The sequence below is a fragment of the Strongylocentrotus purpuratus genome, unplaced genomic scaffold, assembly GCF_000002235.5.
Source record: "Strongylocentrotus purpuratus isolate Spur 01 unplaced genomic scaffold, Spur_5.0 spur5_scaffold_6, whole genome shotgun sequence".
NCBI classification, from domain to species: Eukaryota; Metazoa; Echinodermata; class Echinoidea; order Camarodonta; family Strongylocentrotidae; genus Strongylocentrotus; species Strongylocentrotus purpuratus.
In genome coordinates, this window is record NW_022145612.1 from 25,565,642 (window position 1) to 25,581,952 (window position 16,311).

General features: G+C 37.4%; 1 protein-coding gene across 3 annotated transcripts in view; it reads left to right on the forward strand.

Moving 5' to 3' along the window:
• LOC105441352 (neurofascin) overlaps positions 1-16,311 on the forward strand; it is a 73,116-nt gene that overhangs the window by 14,074 nt on the left and 42,731 nt on the right. For all 3 annotated transcript variants that reach the window (XM_030973465.1, XM_030973468.1, XM_030973467.1), the window contains exons 2-6: positions 349-525; positions 4,034-4,136; positions 4,931-5,109; positions 10,371-10,676; positions 15,972-16,077. In XM_030973465.1, coding sequence (XP_030829325.1) covers positions 468-525; positions 4,034-4,136; positions 4,931-5,109; positions 10,371-10,676; positions 15,972-16,077 — 752 coding nt within the window. In that variant the 5' untranslated portion in view covers positions 349-467. The remainder of the gene's footprint in view (positions 1-348; positions 526-4,033; positions 4,137-4,930; positions 5,110-10,370; positions 10,677-15,971; positions 16,078-16,311) is intronic.

Consider the following 16,311-nt stretch of genomic DNA (forward strand, 5'->3'; position numbering starts at 1 on the left):
CTGAATCTTACTCTTGTAAAACTCCAATTTAGAGATATATGCAGTAGACTAGTGGTATTTGTATTCATCTAGGCCTTGTCCTACACAGCTTTACCAGTACTTGATTTTTACACTTTAAGCTCAGACGTCAGTTTAAAAAAAAGCAATCAAGCAAATCAAAAACAAAAAGCATATGCAAAGGTTGAATCAAGTACTGTGCTCGTCTAACTGTATAAATAAACCAGCTTTCCACATTCCTGCTATGTCCGTTTCATGAGTATTTGCTAGAATAGAAAGCAACGTGATTGAAAAACAAATTTATGTTTAACATTTCTTTTCATTAACTGAAATTCCTCTATTTTCGTACAGGTTTTAATACAGCTGAGGAGCTTTCTACTGCCAAAGAGGGCAAGAGCCAGAGTGTGAGATAGACAAAAGTGTCCAACACCTCGATTTATTGATTGGATCAATAACTATCACAACACAAAATGAACACTTTCAATCCCACCTGTCTGCTTCTATGCCTGGCTAATCTGACATTTGCATGTAAGTACTGTAATCCATGTTTTCTCCACTTCTGGGCATTGAAAAAAATTTGTTTGAATATATTTCTCCCTTTTATTTAATAAAAAATTTGTTGATTAGTTTTCTTGATGTTGCTGAATGGCTGCTTTGATCACAACATCTTATTAGAGTGTAGTGAGCAAATAAAGACTTTTGATATTATTCTTTCTGATTTTTATAGAATAATTGAGATGTACATTTTGAATTTTTTGTACATTCCCATGTCTCTATACATGAATTTCAAACAAATAGGTCTTAAACTAGAAAATACAGGAGAGAAAATATTCCACAAGTATTCTGTCATCATATTCAGGCATCTACTGTTAGTCGTCTTTTCATATCAGGCATATTTTTTCAAATTCAAAGCTGAAAATTATGGACAGAAAAAGAAAAACTGCTAAAACCACATATTGATTCTCTAAATATTATTTAAAAACCATGGCAGTACACTTAACACCAACAAATAAATATACTACTATTACCAAAATAAAGTGTTATCACACTAGTAAGGCCACTTTGGTTGAAAATATTCATACATGTACAATAAAATCATTCTACAAAAATAGACCCACGAATCCCCCCCCCCCCAAAGAAAAGAAAACTTGAAAGTTTGAAACTTAGTAATTCCAGAATACAGGAATAGCTTATGTAAGTTGTACGTAAATTGTGCATATTTCATATGTACAACTTCTGCAGTAATATTTCAAAATAAATTATGATTAGATTCAAATATATACATACATTTCATCCTTCACATTAGGTTATTTATCAATGTAGCTATGGGCTCAGGCACATCATCATCATCGGGTTGAAATATTAAAGATATCATTAAAAGCAGCAATAACTTAATTTAGATCGTTTTTTTTGTAAATACTTCTAATAGGTCTAGAATTTATTATTACAAAAATGAGCCCAGATCATGAGCATCAATGCTCTATCTCAGTGGAGCCAAAAACCCACATCATTCTTCATGGATAGAGTCCATCGCTTTCAATTAAATTAGATCAGGATCCATTTGATATGTTCTGTGTGCCTTCATCGTCTTTCCCTATATACCCCCTTCTCCTCTCCCGCCTAAAGTGCACTGCATGTATGCCTGGGTCTTTCTAAGCTTCGTCTCTCTGTCTGTGAGTCGGTCTCTTCTCTTTCTATTTCCCTTTGTTTTTTTAGAATTTCTCCTGCCCTCCATCTTCCTATTCCTTAAAAAATGTATTTTTATAACCCTTTTCTCTCTTTGTTACTCCCTTTTTTCGTCCGTTTATTGAAAGCATAAAATAGGAAAAGAATAAAGTGGAAAGTTGAACATTCTTGTTTTTTTCACTTTCGAACAGTGGTAAAAATCATTGCTATTCATTCAACAGCTAAAAAACATATTTTACAATTATTTTTAGCAACTCCCTGTATTGCAACACTTTACCCAAAATATTATTCAACAGTTAAGCCATGGTCTGCGTAGGGGTAGCGAGGGGGTCCACATAGATTTTGGGGTTGTACATTCGCAGGTGGCCCTTGCGCACAAAGTAAGTAGCCCACGTAGCCCTCATTTTCCTATACGGAGAAAAATTGGACATATACAATTTTTGGTCCGCGATGATTTGTCGCGCGGCTACTGTGTGGCTGATAGGTGGCTAGCCTTTAGACAAGGCTGCATGTCTGATAGATGCCAAGCGACTAAAAAGAGACTAATCGCAAAAACCTGAGTGAACGCGGCAGAGCGAGTGGCCCAGCCAAGTAGTCTTTAGTAATCTGATTTGGATTTTTTATGTTAACCCTTGTTTCCGACTGGAACGTATCCTCGCTTTACATCAGCATATAAGTATCCATCACACACACACACAGTAAACTCTACGTACGTAGTACGAACATATGGCCTATGGACCTACTAAGAATGATGTACGGAACAAAAAACGAGTTGGACTGGTTCAATTTCTATAAAGTCTGATTATCTCACTTACAATTGTTAGCTCAAGTCATCAAATGCTTCCTATTTTATTGTAATTTTGCATGTAAAATAGATTTGGATGTGATATTTTGTAACGGGACCTCCCTCTCCAGCTCTCTCTCTCTCTTTCGCTTTCTCTATCTCTCTCTCTCTCTCTCCCCCTCTCTGCAACTCTCTCACTCACTATGGAGATAGGTTCCTGTGATTGATTACTCATTAAGAAGCGATGTATAGATATGACTACGGTATTTAAATGTATAGTGAGGTATTCCTAACTAAGAAAATAATATTTGTTTTGTTTTTGTTTTTTGTTTGGAATTATTAATGTTTTCATTAAAAAAAAACTGACGTTATGATATCCATTTTCCGTTTTGTTATTGTGTATTGTAATTTTTTAGCCCTGCATGAGATGCATTCAATGTCATTCAAATCTCAGTCCTGGGTTTCATGTATCATCTTTATTATTATGTACTTTCTTCAATAAAGATGAATAAACATATTAAAGGTAAAGACCAGATTTGGAAACGCCCCCCTCTCAAAAAATGAAATGGAAGCTCTTATTACCCATCATGTGAAAGAATATGTTTTGACTAATACCTGATCATACAAATTTTGCTGAGAAACTGCCTACTAATTGATATATTTGGTAAATTATTATATCTATTTGAACCTGATAGATATAAGGCACGTGTCGCGCACGTGTGGCGGTAGTCCCATATACATCTTTCTGTGTATAGTGCTTGTAACTTTATCAAGACTGGGCCAAATTTCTTATCAATTTGATAATTCCAGAGACTTGCAGTACACACCAATACTTATATGCTAGATGATCAACCTTTTCTGATCGATTCCACAACGTTTCCTTCACAATGCAATCGCATGACCATAACTGGTCTTTATCTTTTATCATTTATATGTTCATCTCATAAGCAAAACTAGTTTATGTCTTTTACCTTTTCTTACATGTTTTGATAATGAACGAATCACGAACAAAATCAACTGGGAGAAGGCCATTCTGATTGGTCAACAAATTTAAAGTCATGAATAATTCATGCGAGCAGTAAAAGCTAGATTGCAAAAGGCCTCGCGGCTATCGCCACTCGATCTATGTGTTTACCCTGGGTCTCTAGATTCATCTCAGCCGCTGATTTGGGTGGAAAATAGCCAGTCAAGAGGCCTTGTCAAAAGGCTAGTGCATGGGTAGTACTTTGTTATTGTATTTTGTTGTTATTTGCAGGGTACATAGGCAACAACGATGTTCCACCTTCAATAGTGGAACAGCCTGAATCGATTAATGGAGACCAACCGACTGTGCCGATACGTGAATAGCGTTGCGCGGCAGCTCCATAACGGTCCCTTGTTTTACTTTTTAGCGATGCAGTGGCACGAAGGGGGACCGTGAAAAAGACAAAAATCAGAGATTTGGTTGAAAAAGTGGTGGAATTTCTAGGAGGAATATGGAGAGCTTTTTGAAATAGGTAGAAGTAGATGTAGTCACTTGTGCAAAAAGTAGCAAAAGCATTTTTTTGTTTGTTGGTACTCTTGTAGACGATGTTCCACCTTCCATAGTGGAACAGCCTGAATCGATTAATGGAGACCAACGTATACCATTAACTCTAACGTGCAGAGCTACCGGAATACCAGAACCTACGTAAGTTTCAAACATAGAGGAATCTTAACGCTGCATTTATGATTGGTAGATTCTCAAACATACATTTTGTCAAGGAAAAAATATAGGTAGAACATTGTATGCAAACAACATTCCTGATGGTCTTAAGCTTTTGCAAATGACTGACATGACTGTATCGAAGATCGGTTTGGGGTGGTTCCTATTGCAATTAATGCATCACAATTTGTTTACACCAGACTCTGTGGAATTTCTATTTAAAGTGTGTACAAAAGTGTACAACTGGGAGAAGAATTGTGCTTTATTTGATGTAGAAGGAAATTTAATGCTTGCATTAATTCGCCTGGATGGGGGTAATTACCTACAGTGCGACCCAGAAAAAACAAAATCGAGAATTATTGATGTTTTATCATAACTTAATCACAATTATAATTAATAAATGACACATATTTGTAAAGCTTAGATCCTCCTCTTTCATTTGATGCAACTCAAATGATGCATATTTCACGCATAAGTGATTAAAAGCAATTAGGAAGGAAACCAAAAAGTCATTTGGCGGGCGGTATCTGAATTTTCAAAGAAAAATTCACATTTCTAGAAAGTTCATTTTCTGCTCTTTCAAGACACCTCAATTAGGAAAAAAGAGCCAGGAATAACAAAGTTCTGTTTGTTTAAAGTGAATTTTGAGAAAATTTCCTTTATAGCAATCACAGGAGCCAATCATGCTCACCATGGGAGGGGGTTGGAAGGGGAATTGGAAGGATGAAAGTGATAGTAGTGTTCATGTAATCATGTTTCAATGATTAATTCAATACCAGGTACTACTGGGAGAAGGATGGATCTTTATTTGACGTGGACAGCAATGATCGTGCTAGCCTGGATGGGGGAAACCTAGTGATCGAATCATTAACAACAGCAGACGATGGACAATACCAATGTTTTGCTAATAACAGGCTTGGTACAGCAATGTCCCAAAAGATATGGACATCATTGGCCTGTAAGTTAATGCCTTCATTGTTCATACCCAATTGGCCCCGGGTAGGGCCACGGGAAAGACACATAGTCTCGTCATGACACACTCCCTTCAAGTAGACTTAACTTGTGGGACTACACAGACATGTGGCATATAAATCTGTCCCAATTTTTATGATATTTTATGCCATATTAAGAATATTTTAGCATTTGGAGAGCCATGCTTTTCAGGGAACTTTTTTTTATCTGATATTCTTTCACACTTGCATAATTAAGACAAGGATAATGCTCACAGATTATTTTTCTACCTCTCCTCAGAACTCAACCTTCTCTTTAAGGTTGGTTAGAGAGGCCAAGTATCAAGTGTTGTTCATGTTCTGGTTCAAAGTGGGTGTCATTATACTCTATGGGATAGATAGTTGGGATGGTAAGATTGTAAAGTAGCTGTCACATGGTGTTGGCTTTCCTGTGCCACCATGTAGTAAATTTTGTGCGGATGGTGGAACAGGGTGAGGGCACATGGCAGGGCGTTGAGCGACTGGTGATCACGATGGGGGCACATTAGTGGGCATGTGGGTATACAAGCGTTGGCACACGGGGAAAACCCGTTATGAGGCCGGTAATTAGAGGACGGTGAGAACAGTGAAGACGTGTCATATTTTGTCCAACAGGTTGTTACCCCGTTCATACTGGCCTCACGCCTGGTTTTCTCTGGGCTCTCACCGTTCACTCAATGTTGACCCGCCTCTCCTGTGGTGATGAAAAATGAAGTTAAACATAAATGCATATAATCATATCATAATTTGTCCTCCTCGGGGGGAAATCTTGCCCATCACCCTGCCCTGACTGATCTTGTTCAGGCTACGCCACCGCGACATTCAGTAGACCAAGCAGGCCCATTATCATAGCTATTTATGCCTAGGTCACATTTAATCTGCAGCTAGGATACGGCAGCCGTACGCCCCCGAAATCGAGAGATGCTTGCGGCTGCCGCAGAGAATCTGCGGTGGCCTTAGGGTCACCCTAGGGCGTTTCTCTATCTTTACAGGCTTTACGGGTTGCCGTGGGACAATAATGCTGAGTTATAACTTTTTTCATTTCTAGGTTTGGCGTAGCAAATTATACACGCCGTAGCCATGCCATAGAGCGGTTCCACAGCAACCATACATTGGGCGTACGGTGGCCATGTGTTTGCAACGCGGCTGCCCTCGGGTCTTATGAATCATAATTGACTTTTGCAGAACAAAAAAAAAGGTGGCGGCCACAGGAATTCCACATGCGCGGCCCTGGGGCAGCCTTAAGGCAGCTGCGTGCATCATCACTTCAAAGGCCGTACGGCAGCCGCCATTTTTTGTTGTCTCCACAACTTCAAAATACGCTGTGCGGCTACCCTAATGTGACCATGGGAATGCTGCGGAGGCCCTATCATTGCCATTGTTCGTAGATAATTCAGTCTGCAGGTCCGCTGCGGCAAATGTGACCTAGGCATAAAGGACTGAGTTTGCTATTTCAGAAACTAGTAATTGTTTATACGACAATAATGTTTTGGAAAAAATAGCTTTTAGTAGGACTTATATGGTCCTACAAATTATATAGTGGGTTGAACCTGACCATGAGCCCATACTGCCTAGAGTGGGGTGAGAGGGGGGGAGGGGTACTTTAGAATTGTGTTTTGTTTGGGACTTTGGGGGGATAGGGGGCTTGAACATTTTTCTTCGAAGGTTTTTCGCGTCATGTAATGTACAAAGAGGTAATGCAATCCGAATACGAACCAAACATTTAGTTTGGTCTTATTGTCCGGGTCATCTCGTAGGAGAGGTTGGTAATTATAAAGCATGATTCTATATATACAGTGCGTCCCAGAAAAAACGAAACTAAAAAAATATTGATGTTTTATCATAACTTAAAGGGGCATGTTCCCGCCATTGTAGTTATCGCTGCTCTAGTCATCGCCATCTTGGTTCCGAAGATTGACTTCTAATTTGCATACAGCTGTCAATCAAAGTACACACGGCCTGGCCTGCCTTCGTCAAGCCAGCTGATCGCTGCCAATCCTGACGTCATGAAAGTGGGCGGAAACAGCAGCCGAATCTTAGAGCCGAACTGCGATTGGTATTACTTCGGCACATGTATGCGATAGTCGGCATTGTGCGGGCATTCGGATCATGCCATCTGCGTAAGAGCCGTATTCTGTTGGTGTCAATAGGCAGCTAGCACCGTTCGCCAGCGGGTACATATTTTGAACGCCCTCTGGAATATGGGGAACATGCCACTTTAATCACAATTATATATATAATCAATAAATGACACATATTTGTAAAGCTTAGATCCTCCGCTTTCATTTGATGCAACTCATATGATGCATATTTCACGCAGGAGTGATTAAAAACAATTTGAAGAGAGGAAACTAAAAAGTCATTTTTAGGGTGGTATCTGAATTTCAAAGAAAAAATCACTTTCCTAGAAAGTTCATTTTCTGCCCTTTCATATGACACCTCCATCAGGAAAAATGAGCCAGGAATAACAAAGTTCTGTTGGTTTAAAGTAATGCTTGCATTTCCATAATTTGATTAAAAGAATTCGTTTTCACTTGCTGCCTGCCGTAGCAACAAACAGAGTTGACAAAAGACTTTGCTCCGTTTCGTTGATGATGCATATATATATATATATATATTTTTTTTTTTACTGTCATGTCGTTATTTTCTTCTTCTTCATTTTCCTTTTAGCTTGAATAGAAAAAAGAGAAAGAAAGAGAAAACTAGATGGAACTTTGACTGCGCGCAGTCGAAAATGATGCCTCCGTCATAGAGCAATTTTACAAACCAAAACAGAAGAAATTTTTTTAAATTCAAGTTCAATTGTAATCCAATAACAGGTTCTCAGAATATCATGATTACAAGCAATTTCTCATATACATATATGACCCTTTGATCTTTGACCTCATGACCCTAAAATCTACTCAGTTCATTGGCTCTGCAAGATGTCCTGAGTTAAATAGTAATCCATCTGTCAGTCCTAATGAGAATGTGTTCACAAGCTATGTTTGCATACATAATGAGCCCCTGACCTTTGACCTTTGAGCTTATGAACCAAGAATCTACTTAATTGATTGGCTCTGCAAGATACATAAATGATCTAAGTATGGCAGGAATCCATCAATCTGTTCAAATGATAATACAATCACAAGCTATTTTTGCATACATAATGAGCCACATGACCTTTGACCTTGTCGTCATGACCCCAAAATCTAATAAGTTCATCAGCTCTGCCAGTAACATATATGACCTAAGTTTGGCAGGAATCCATCAGTCGGTTCTTGAGAAAACGGGATTACAAGCTGTTTTTGCATACATAATGAGCCCTGTGACCTTTGACCTTTGACCTCGTGACCCCAAAATCTAATCAGTTCATTGGCTTTGCAAGATATATACATGACCAAAGTTTGGCAGAAATCCATCAATCGGTTCTTCTGATAACGCGATCACAAGCTGTTTTTGCATACATAATGAGCCCTGTGACCTTTGACCTCGTGAACCCAAAATCTAATCAGTTCATCGGCTCTGCAAGTTACATTCATGACCAAAGTTTGGCAGGAATCCATCGATCGGTTCTTCAGATAACGCGAACACGAGAACGGGACGTACGTACGTACAGACGTACGGACGGACAACCCGAAAACATAATGCCTCCGGCTACTTCGTAACGGAGGCATAAAAAGTTTTATTTATTGCTTACTTTATTTTCATTTCTTATGAAAAGCAACCCTCATCCCGTATTATGAATAGCGACCTTCATTTTGTTTAATGAATAGCGACACTCTCGTTTTATGAATAGCTACCTTCATTCCGCATTATGAAAAGCAGCCCTAGCTGTCGTTGTTTTATGAACAGCAACCCTCTTCTCCTTTTTATGAAAAGCGACCCTCTTCTTGTATTATGAATAGCGACCCTTTTCTGGTATTATGAATAGGGACCCCGATTTTGTATTATGAATAGCGACCCTCTTCTTATCTTATGAAAAGCGACCCTTTTCTCCTATTATGAATAGCGACCTTCATTTTGTATAATGAATATAGCGACACTCTCGTTTTATGAGAAGCTACCCTCATTCAACATTATGAAAAGCAGCCCTAGCTGTCGTTGTTTTATGAACAGCAACCCTCTTTTCCTATTATGAATAGCGACCCTCTTCTCGTATTATGAATAGCAACCCTTTTCTGGTATTATGAATAGGGACCCCGATTTTGTATTATGAATAGCGACCCTCTTCTTATCTTATGAATAGCGACCCTCTTCTCCTATTATGAATAGCAACCTTCATTTTGTATAATGAATATAGCGACACTCTCGTTTTATGAGAAGCTACCCTCATTCAACATTATGAAAAGCAGCCCTAGCTGTCGTTGTTTTATGAACAGCAACCCTCTTTTCCTATTATGAATAGCGACCCTCTTCTCGTATTATGAATAGGGACCCTTTTCTGGTATTATGAATAGGGACCCCCATTTATATTATGAATAGCGACCCTCTTCTTTGATTATGAAAAGTGGTCCCTATGAATAGCGACATTACCCCCTCATACCGTCTACATACCAGTCCCTCACCGCGGCCCATAACATTCAACCATTCTCTTAATGACCTAATACAACCTCTTAAGTTCCACTGTCCTTATTACGCCTCCATACTGGCCTGTTAATTGCTGTTAATTGTTTTACATGGTGCCCGTTCAGAAACTGTCCAGACACCATGACTCCATATTTTACTTTTTAAAAGTGCTAATTCCTCTGTTGTTTCCTGCGGATCGGGAAGCTTCCTAGCTTTACCCACTCCCCCTGCCAGTTGTTTTCTTCCATGTGTAAGCATAATGAGGAATTATAAAGAATTTTTTAGAAGAACGTCTAGGAGGACGTACATCCATGAACTCAAGAACTGAAGTGTGACCGGCCGGGTGAGTGCCCAGCTTTTATATACGGTGTGTGACCTCTTCAAGGCGGAGCGAACGTTTAGCAATCGGTATGGGTGTGTTCTGGGCGGTAAGCGGCCGGACATCGTGACACGTACTAGCTGGTACAAGGACTTTGTAAGTGGAAAGGACCCGGTATGGAGACGGAATGAAAATGTTGAGGACACGGTGGAAAAATTTAACAAAAATAAAGAAAGATTTTTACCGCTTGTCATTTGCTATGTGACAGCACCATAAGATCTAGGATCATTGGTCAGTTTTGACATAGAGTATAGAGTCATATAAAACCTGCTTGTTTTTTGCTGTTTCCATGTTTATCTCCAGTCATGGATCAGTTTGAGAACACTGCATGGGAAACGATACAAGTGGATCAGGGAAGACCCCTGAAGCTGCGTTGTGGTGGATCCCCCGGCGTCCCCAACGGCAATCCTGCTCCCTTGATGTACTGGACCGATGCAGCTGCCAAACCCACACCCATCTCATACAACGCGCGGATTAGCCAGGATCCAGAAGGGAGCCTGGTCTTTTCGAACGTAATTGCAAGCGACGCTAAAGGCTACTACTGTCAAGCCATCAATAACGTTGTAGGGTCATCCCAGCAGTCACCAAAAGTCACGCTGATGGTATCAGGTAGGCGAACCAGCTGATTAACATAGACACTGTTAAACCAGAAACTTTTGCACAAATGAATTTTTTGTGAATTTCAGGAGTGGTTAAGATTAACAATTTGTTTAAATTATGGTATATCACAATTGACACAACACTGAATATTCACAATTTGCAAAAGTTGCTTGCTGTGTGAATGACAGTTGTTTACAATCCATGAAAGTTTATTGTTTTAGAGTAATACAAGCCCTCTATTATGTTGTAGAGTCATCCCAGCAGACACCAAAAATTACACTTAGTGTATTAAAACAGGTAGGTGTAGCAGCTGATGTACCTATTAACATAGACACTGTTAAACCAGAAACTTTCGCACACATGAATTCTTTCGTTAATTTCAGGAGTGCTTAAGACTCATGAATTTTTTAATTATGGTATCACAACTGACACAACACTAAATATTCACAATTCGCAAAAGTTGCTTGTTGTGTGAATGGCTGTTTATTGTTTACAATCCACGAAAGATTACTGTTTTAGAGTAATACAAAAGGAGGCAATTTAGACTGAAAACCCTCTTGTCTTGTAGGTCCCTGTTATATCATTAAAAATGCCTTTCTTTCCTTGTGTTATCCTTTATCTTCTTTCATGACATTAAATTCATTTCATCAATTCATAATTACTTAATCACTCCTAGATACCCCCCCCCCCTCTCCCTACATTAAAAATAGACATTTAAATTCTCCATGATCCTTTCCCTTCCCCTTCTTCTTCATGTACTTTGCTATTAATTAGTGGTTGTAAGCATATTAAGATAAATCAATAATTCAAGGATTTTGATAAGTTCCACATTTATATCGACTGTATAGATTATATTCCTATACCACTTATTTCCTCCATTTTGTAAATATGAATGCATTTTTATTCTGATTCGTTGTAATCCGAGAAAATGTCATATATCTATTTATTTGGAATGTTTTCTAATGGTATTATAGAACTATAACTTAGGATCATAATGGTAGGCTTGGTTAGATTTAGTTAAGGTAGTCAAATGCATTTTATATATTCAGCTTTACAAAAGAAAATAACTCAATCTTGTTCATATCTTGCACTCTACAGTCAGACTGCAACGCATATGCTAATGAGGTTTTACAGTGATGCTTCTCGATCGTGATCTTGAATAATTCACTTCCAATTTAAATAATATGAGCGTGATTTTAAAGATAAAATCCAGTTATGGTTATGCGATTGTATTGTGAAAGAAACGTTTTGGAATCGAGAAAAAGTTGATCATCTAGCATATAAGTATTGGTGTGTACTGCAAGGTTTTGGAATCATCAAAATGATGAGAAATTTGGCCCAGTCTTGGTAGAGTCAAAAGCACTGTACACAGAAAGATGTATATGGGACTATGCGACACGTGCGCGACACATGCGTTATATCTATCAGGTCCAAATAGATATGATAGCAAATATGTTTGTTTATGTGAATGTGTGTCTTTTTTTCCCTTTAAAAAAAATCTTTTTAGGGGTAGAGGTGAATACCAGTTCTTGTCTCGCCTGCGTAGCAAAAAGCGAGCCACTTTTCCAGTGACTGCGGTGGCGGCGTCAACATCAAAAACTTAACCTAAGGTTAAGTTTTTGAATTTTGAGTATAATTTTGGAAGTATAAGTTCTTATTCAATGAAACTTTGACTTAAGGATTATCAAGTATCCCCAATCATGTGAGTAGAATTTCAGGTAACAAAGTCAAGGTCAAATGTAATTTCAGGTCTGCAAACATAAACTTTGTTGTGGCATCAACATCAAGATTTTGAATTTTTAGCATAATTTTAAAAGTGTTTGTTCAAATTCCATGAAACAAGGGTTATCAAATATCACAAATCACATGACACAAATTCCAGGTCACAAAGTCAAAGTTAAAGGTCATTTTAGGTCAGTAGACTTCAGATTATGTTTTCACAGCTTAATATGAGTATTAATAAATCAATTTTGTTTAATTATTCATATTCCATTAAGGTTATCAATCTTGGTACAAATTATAGTAAATAATTCTTCTGATGATTCACAGTCAATATTCACTTCAAAGTGCTTATTATATACAGAGGATTTCATTTTGGGGGGCCTGCTAATTATGGGCCACCCTGCCTATAAATAATGTCCCAACCTCAATTTTTTATCATATCGAATTTCGTAATGCAGGCGAGACCGCCGAGAGCGTTTCCCTTGTTTACATAAAAATTCACCCAAATCTTGATCAGAATATTTCGAAAAATAAGTAAAAACAAACATTGATAAGTAATACAATTATTTGGAGGAGAGATTTAATAACAGCATTAATGTTTGTCAAAGAGAATTGCTTTGAGGTAATCATATCTTAAACCAGGCCCTGACTTGTGATTTACTTTTTCACTCAGTGATGAAAGTTTATATTTGGATTCAAAATTGTTGGTTTTTGTCTTTGTATAGTTTCTGAAATTTAGTTTGCTCACAGAATTTCAAGAATAAAATCACAAGTTTGAAGGCAAACCAGACCTTTGTAGACACAAGTATCCATTAACAAACATCTTTTAATGAAAAAAACAAAGTACATATATCTTTTGTTGCGGGAAAGATGTGAATCTGGAAATTTGACTCAGTGTAAAAAGTAGAACATTTTTGACTTGTGTGAGCTAAGCTATAGATATGCACAAGATTTCCCCTGATGTCCTACATATAGAGATGGCTATATATATCAACATCGGTGAAAGAGTCCTTGACCAGGGCAGCATAAATGGGGTCCAAATAAAAAATAATTTATATCTAATTATTAAAGTGTAGACATAATCCATTTGTCTTCATTGACAAGGTATGAAAATTATCTTTTGACTTTTTAGTAGTTTGAAAATTAATACATCAATTATTAATCTCAGAAATGTGGTTTGACATTGAATTGTTCTCCTTTCCACAATCTGTATACAACCCTGAATACTCTAATTGTTTGTTTGTGTTTAAATGTCTGTATTGTATAGTAAACACTTGATCCTATAGTCTGTTACGAATGTTGTTCTTTCTCAAAAGATTTATTGTTTGACGTGCCTCCTTTGTGAACTAATCCCAAAGCCTTCCCTCTCTTCTCTCACGGTGCTTGGATATTTCTTAATTACGCCCTTGTTTTGCGAGTGTAGCTGATGAGGAAAAGATTTAGAACAACCGCAACAAGAAAGAAATAGCCCCCAAATCGCTGAGGTTCCGCCGTCAGAACTCTCTGTTCACGTTGGGGGCTGTTTCTGAAAATTTTTATGATAAACCACTGACATTACACATTTCAAAAAGAGGTACCAGCAAGCTGCAAGTGCAAGAAAGGAATGACCAATGGGCCTTCATGATCCAATTTGTGGAATGCCCTAACTCTCCCCTTTGTTTTTATTTGATGCCTGATGTATATTTAAAACTAACTTAGTACTTGAAAATTCCTTCCTTCGAATATTCTAACCTCTCATACTAATACTCAATATTTTTCTAACACTGTTTTATTAGTAGCGTCCTCTATAGGTCACAGTGGTACTCAGTAAATGCATTTTGGTTTATGAAGTTTAACAGGATAGCAAATTGGCAATTTAGATGTATTCATTATAAACATATATATTCATATACCTCTAAGAGAGAGAGATGGAATTGATATGATGCATCCTTTGACCAACATTCATGAGGATTTCAAGGAAATTTCAAATGAATTTAATAAACGTGATGTGAATATCTAACCAATTTTGTTTATTTTGTTCCGTTTATTCTGCATGCACTTTTGACTAACAGAGCATGCTAACACTACATGCTCATAATGCATGTCTAGGTGCCTACCTATTTTAACAGGATTTTTTTTTTTTTAAATGGCCGATTGGTTCCCTTTTCTGATTCATCCCCCCCTCCCTTTTGTGTTTTCTCTTTCATTCTCTTTCTCTTATATGTTTGTCAGTCCTGTCCTTAATAAAACTTTCATCCTTTCTTTTATTTTTTATTTTGTTATTGTGCATGTGTAACATATTATGTAAGCCTGCATGCAAACTGCATGTTTTTAACCATGAATTAAAAAAATATATAACAGAATGTGTTAAAATTTAATCTACTTAGTGTATTGCTTCACATGAAGATTGTGCATGCTGATGATTAAACTAATTTATTTCAAATGACATTGTACTTGTATAAAAAAATTCTTTAATTTCTATTCTCTATCCCTTCTTTCTCTTTGATACGACCCCCTTCTTCCATCCACAGTTCTTCTCTATCATTCTATCCCACTCTTTTCCCTATCTTTCTCTTTTTCTATCCTTCTGTCTTGCCATTCTTTAATACCACATACTGGTTGATATGCCCAGGGTGTAACTATAACCAGATGCTTTGTTTATGAGAATCATGTCAACTGCAAATTAGCCAAAGAACTACTTCCAAACATTTTATTCATGTCAATCGTAAATTCATGTAGCATCAATTTGTATACTCTCAAAAGTTTGATTGCAAAGACCTTATGAACCCAGAGTTTTAAATTAAATAATGTAAACATTACTGTTGAAGTTTTAAAATCTTCATTATTCATTATTCAAACAGCTCTCTTTGACTCCCATGTTCATAAGCGCATCATAAATGTTGGAAATTCAATTTAAATTGCATTACCCTTTTAATGTACATATTATTCTAGCCTTCATTGTAAAAATGCATCTTAATCAGGGAATAATAATGCACATATTTTAAGTAAGTAGTAGGTAGTAAGTAATATGTAGTATGTAGTTAGTAGTTAGTAGTAAGTAGTAAGTAGTTAGAAGTTAGAAGTTAGAAGTTAGAAGTTAGTAGTAAGTAGTTAGTAGTTAATAGTAAGTAGTTAGTAGTAAGTAGTTAGTAGTAAGTAGTAGGTAATAAGAAGTAAGTAGATAGAGTAGTAGTAGTAGTAGTAGTAGTAGTAACAGCAGCAGTATGATCACCGCCTCCATCATCATTACCATCATCATCACTATTATTATTTTTAACTGGAAGAGTAGTAGTAGCAGTTGTAGTATTAAACACCACCTATCATCATTATCATCATCATCACCATTCTGATTTTTTCAGTGAAAGAGTAGTAGTCTTGTAAGCAGAAGATCTTAAGTTTAAATCCAAGTTGATGTACCAGTGTCTCTTTGGAAGGCATTGATCTTTAATCACCCAGTCCCTTGGATAGGATTTCAAGCAGTGGGTTCACAAGTTCCTCATTTACGAGCTTCTACTTGCTTTTATATTTGATGACTGACCAATCATCAATATTTCCATGTTGGAGTATGACTAAACTTGTTTATCATTAACTGTATGATTTCAGATTTGCCAGCAGTTGATAGTGGAGCCAGCTTAGTCACTAAACCAGCAGCAAGCGAAATTGCCATCAGAACTCAGTCATTTAAGCTGAAATGCATTGCTTATGGATAGTAAGTATGTTTTAAGGTTTACCCTCTATTCCCCCCTCTCTCTCTCTCTCTCTTCCTTTTCCTATTACATCGCTTTAGTTGACGACAAATTTCTCCTTTCCTTAATTTTTCCAACCTCTGTCTTCCATAATGGAGATGTACTTTTATGCCTCTGTTACGAAGTAGCCGGAGGCATTATGTTTCGGGTTGTCCGTACATCCCGTTCTCGTGATCGCGTTATCTGAAGAACCGATT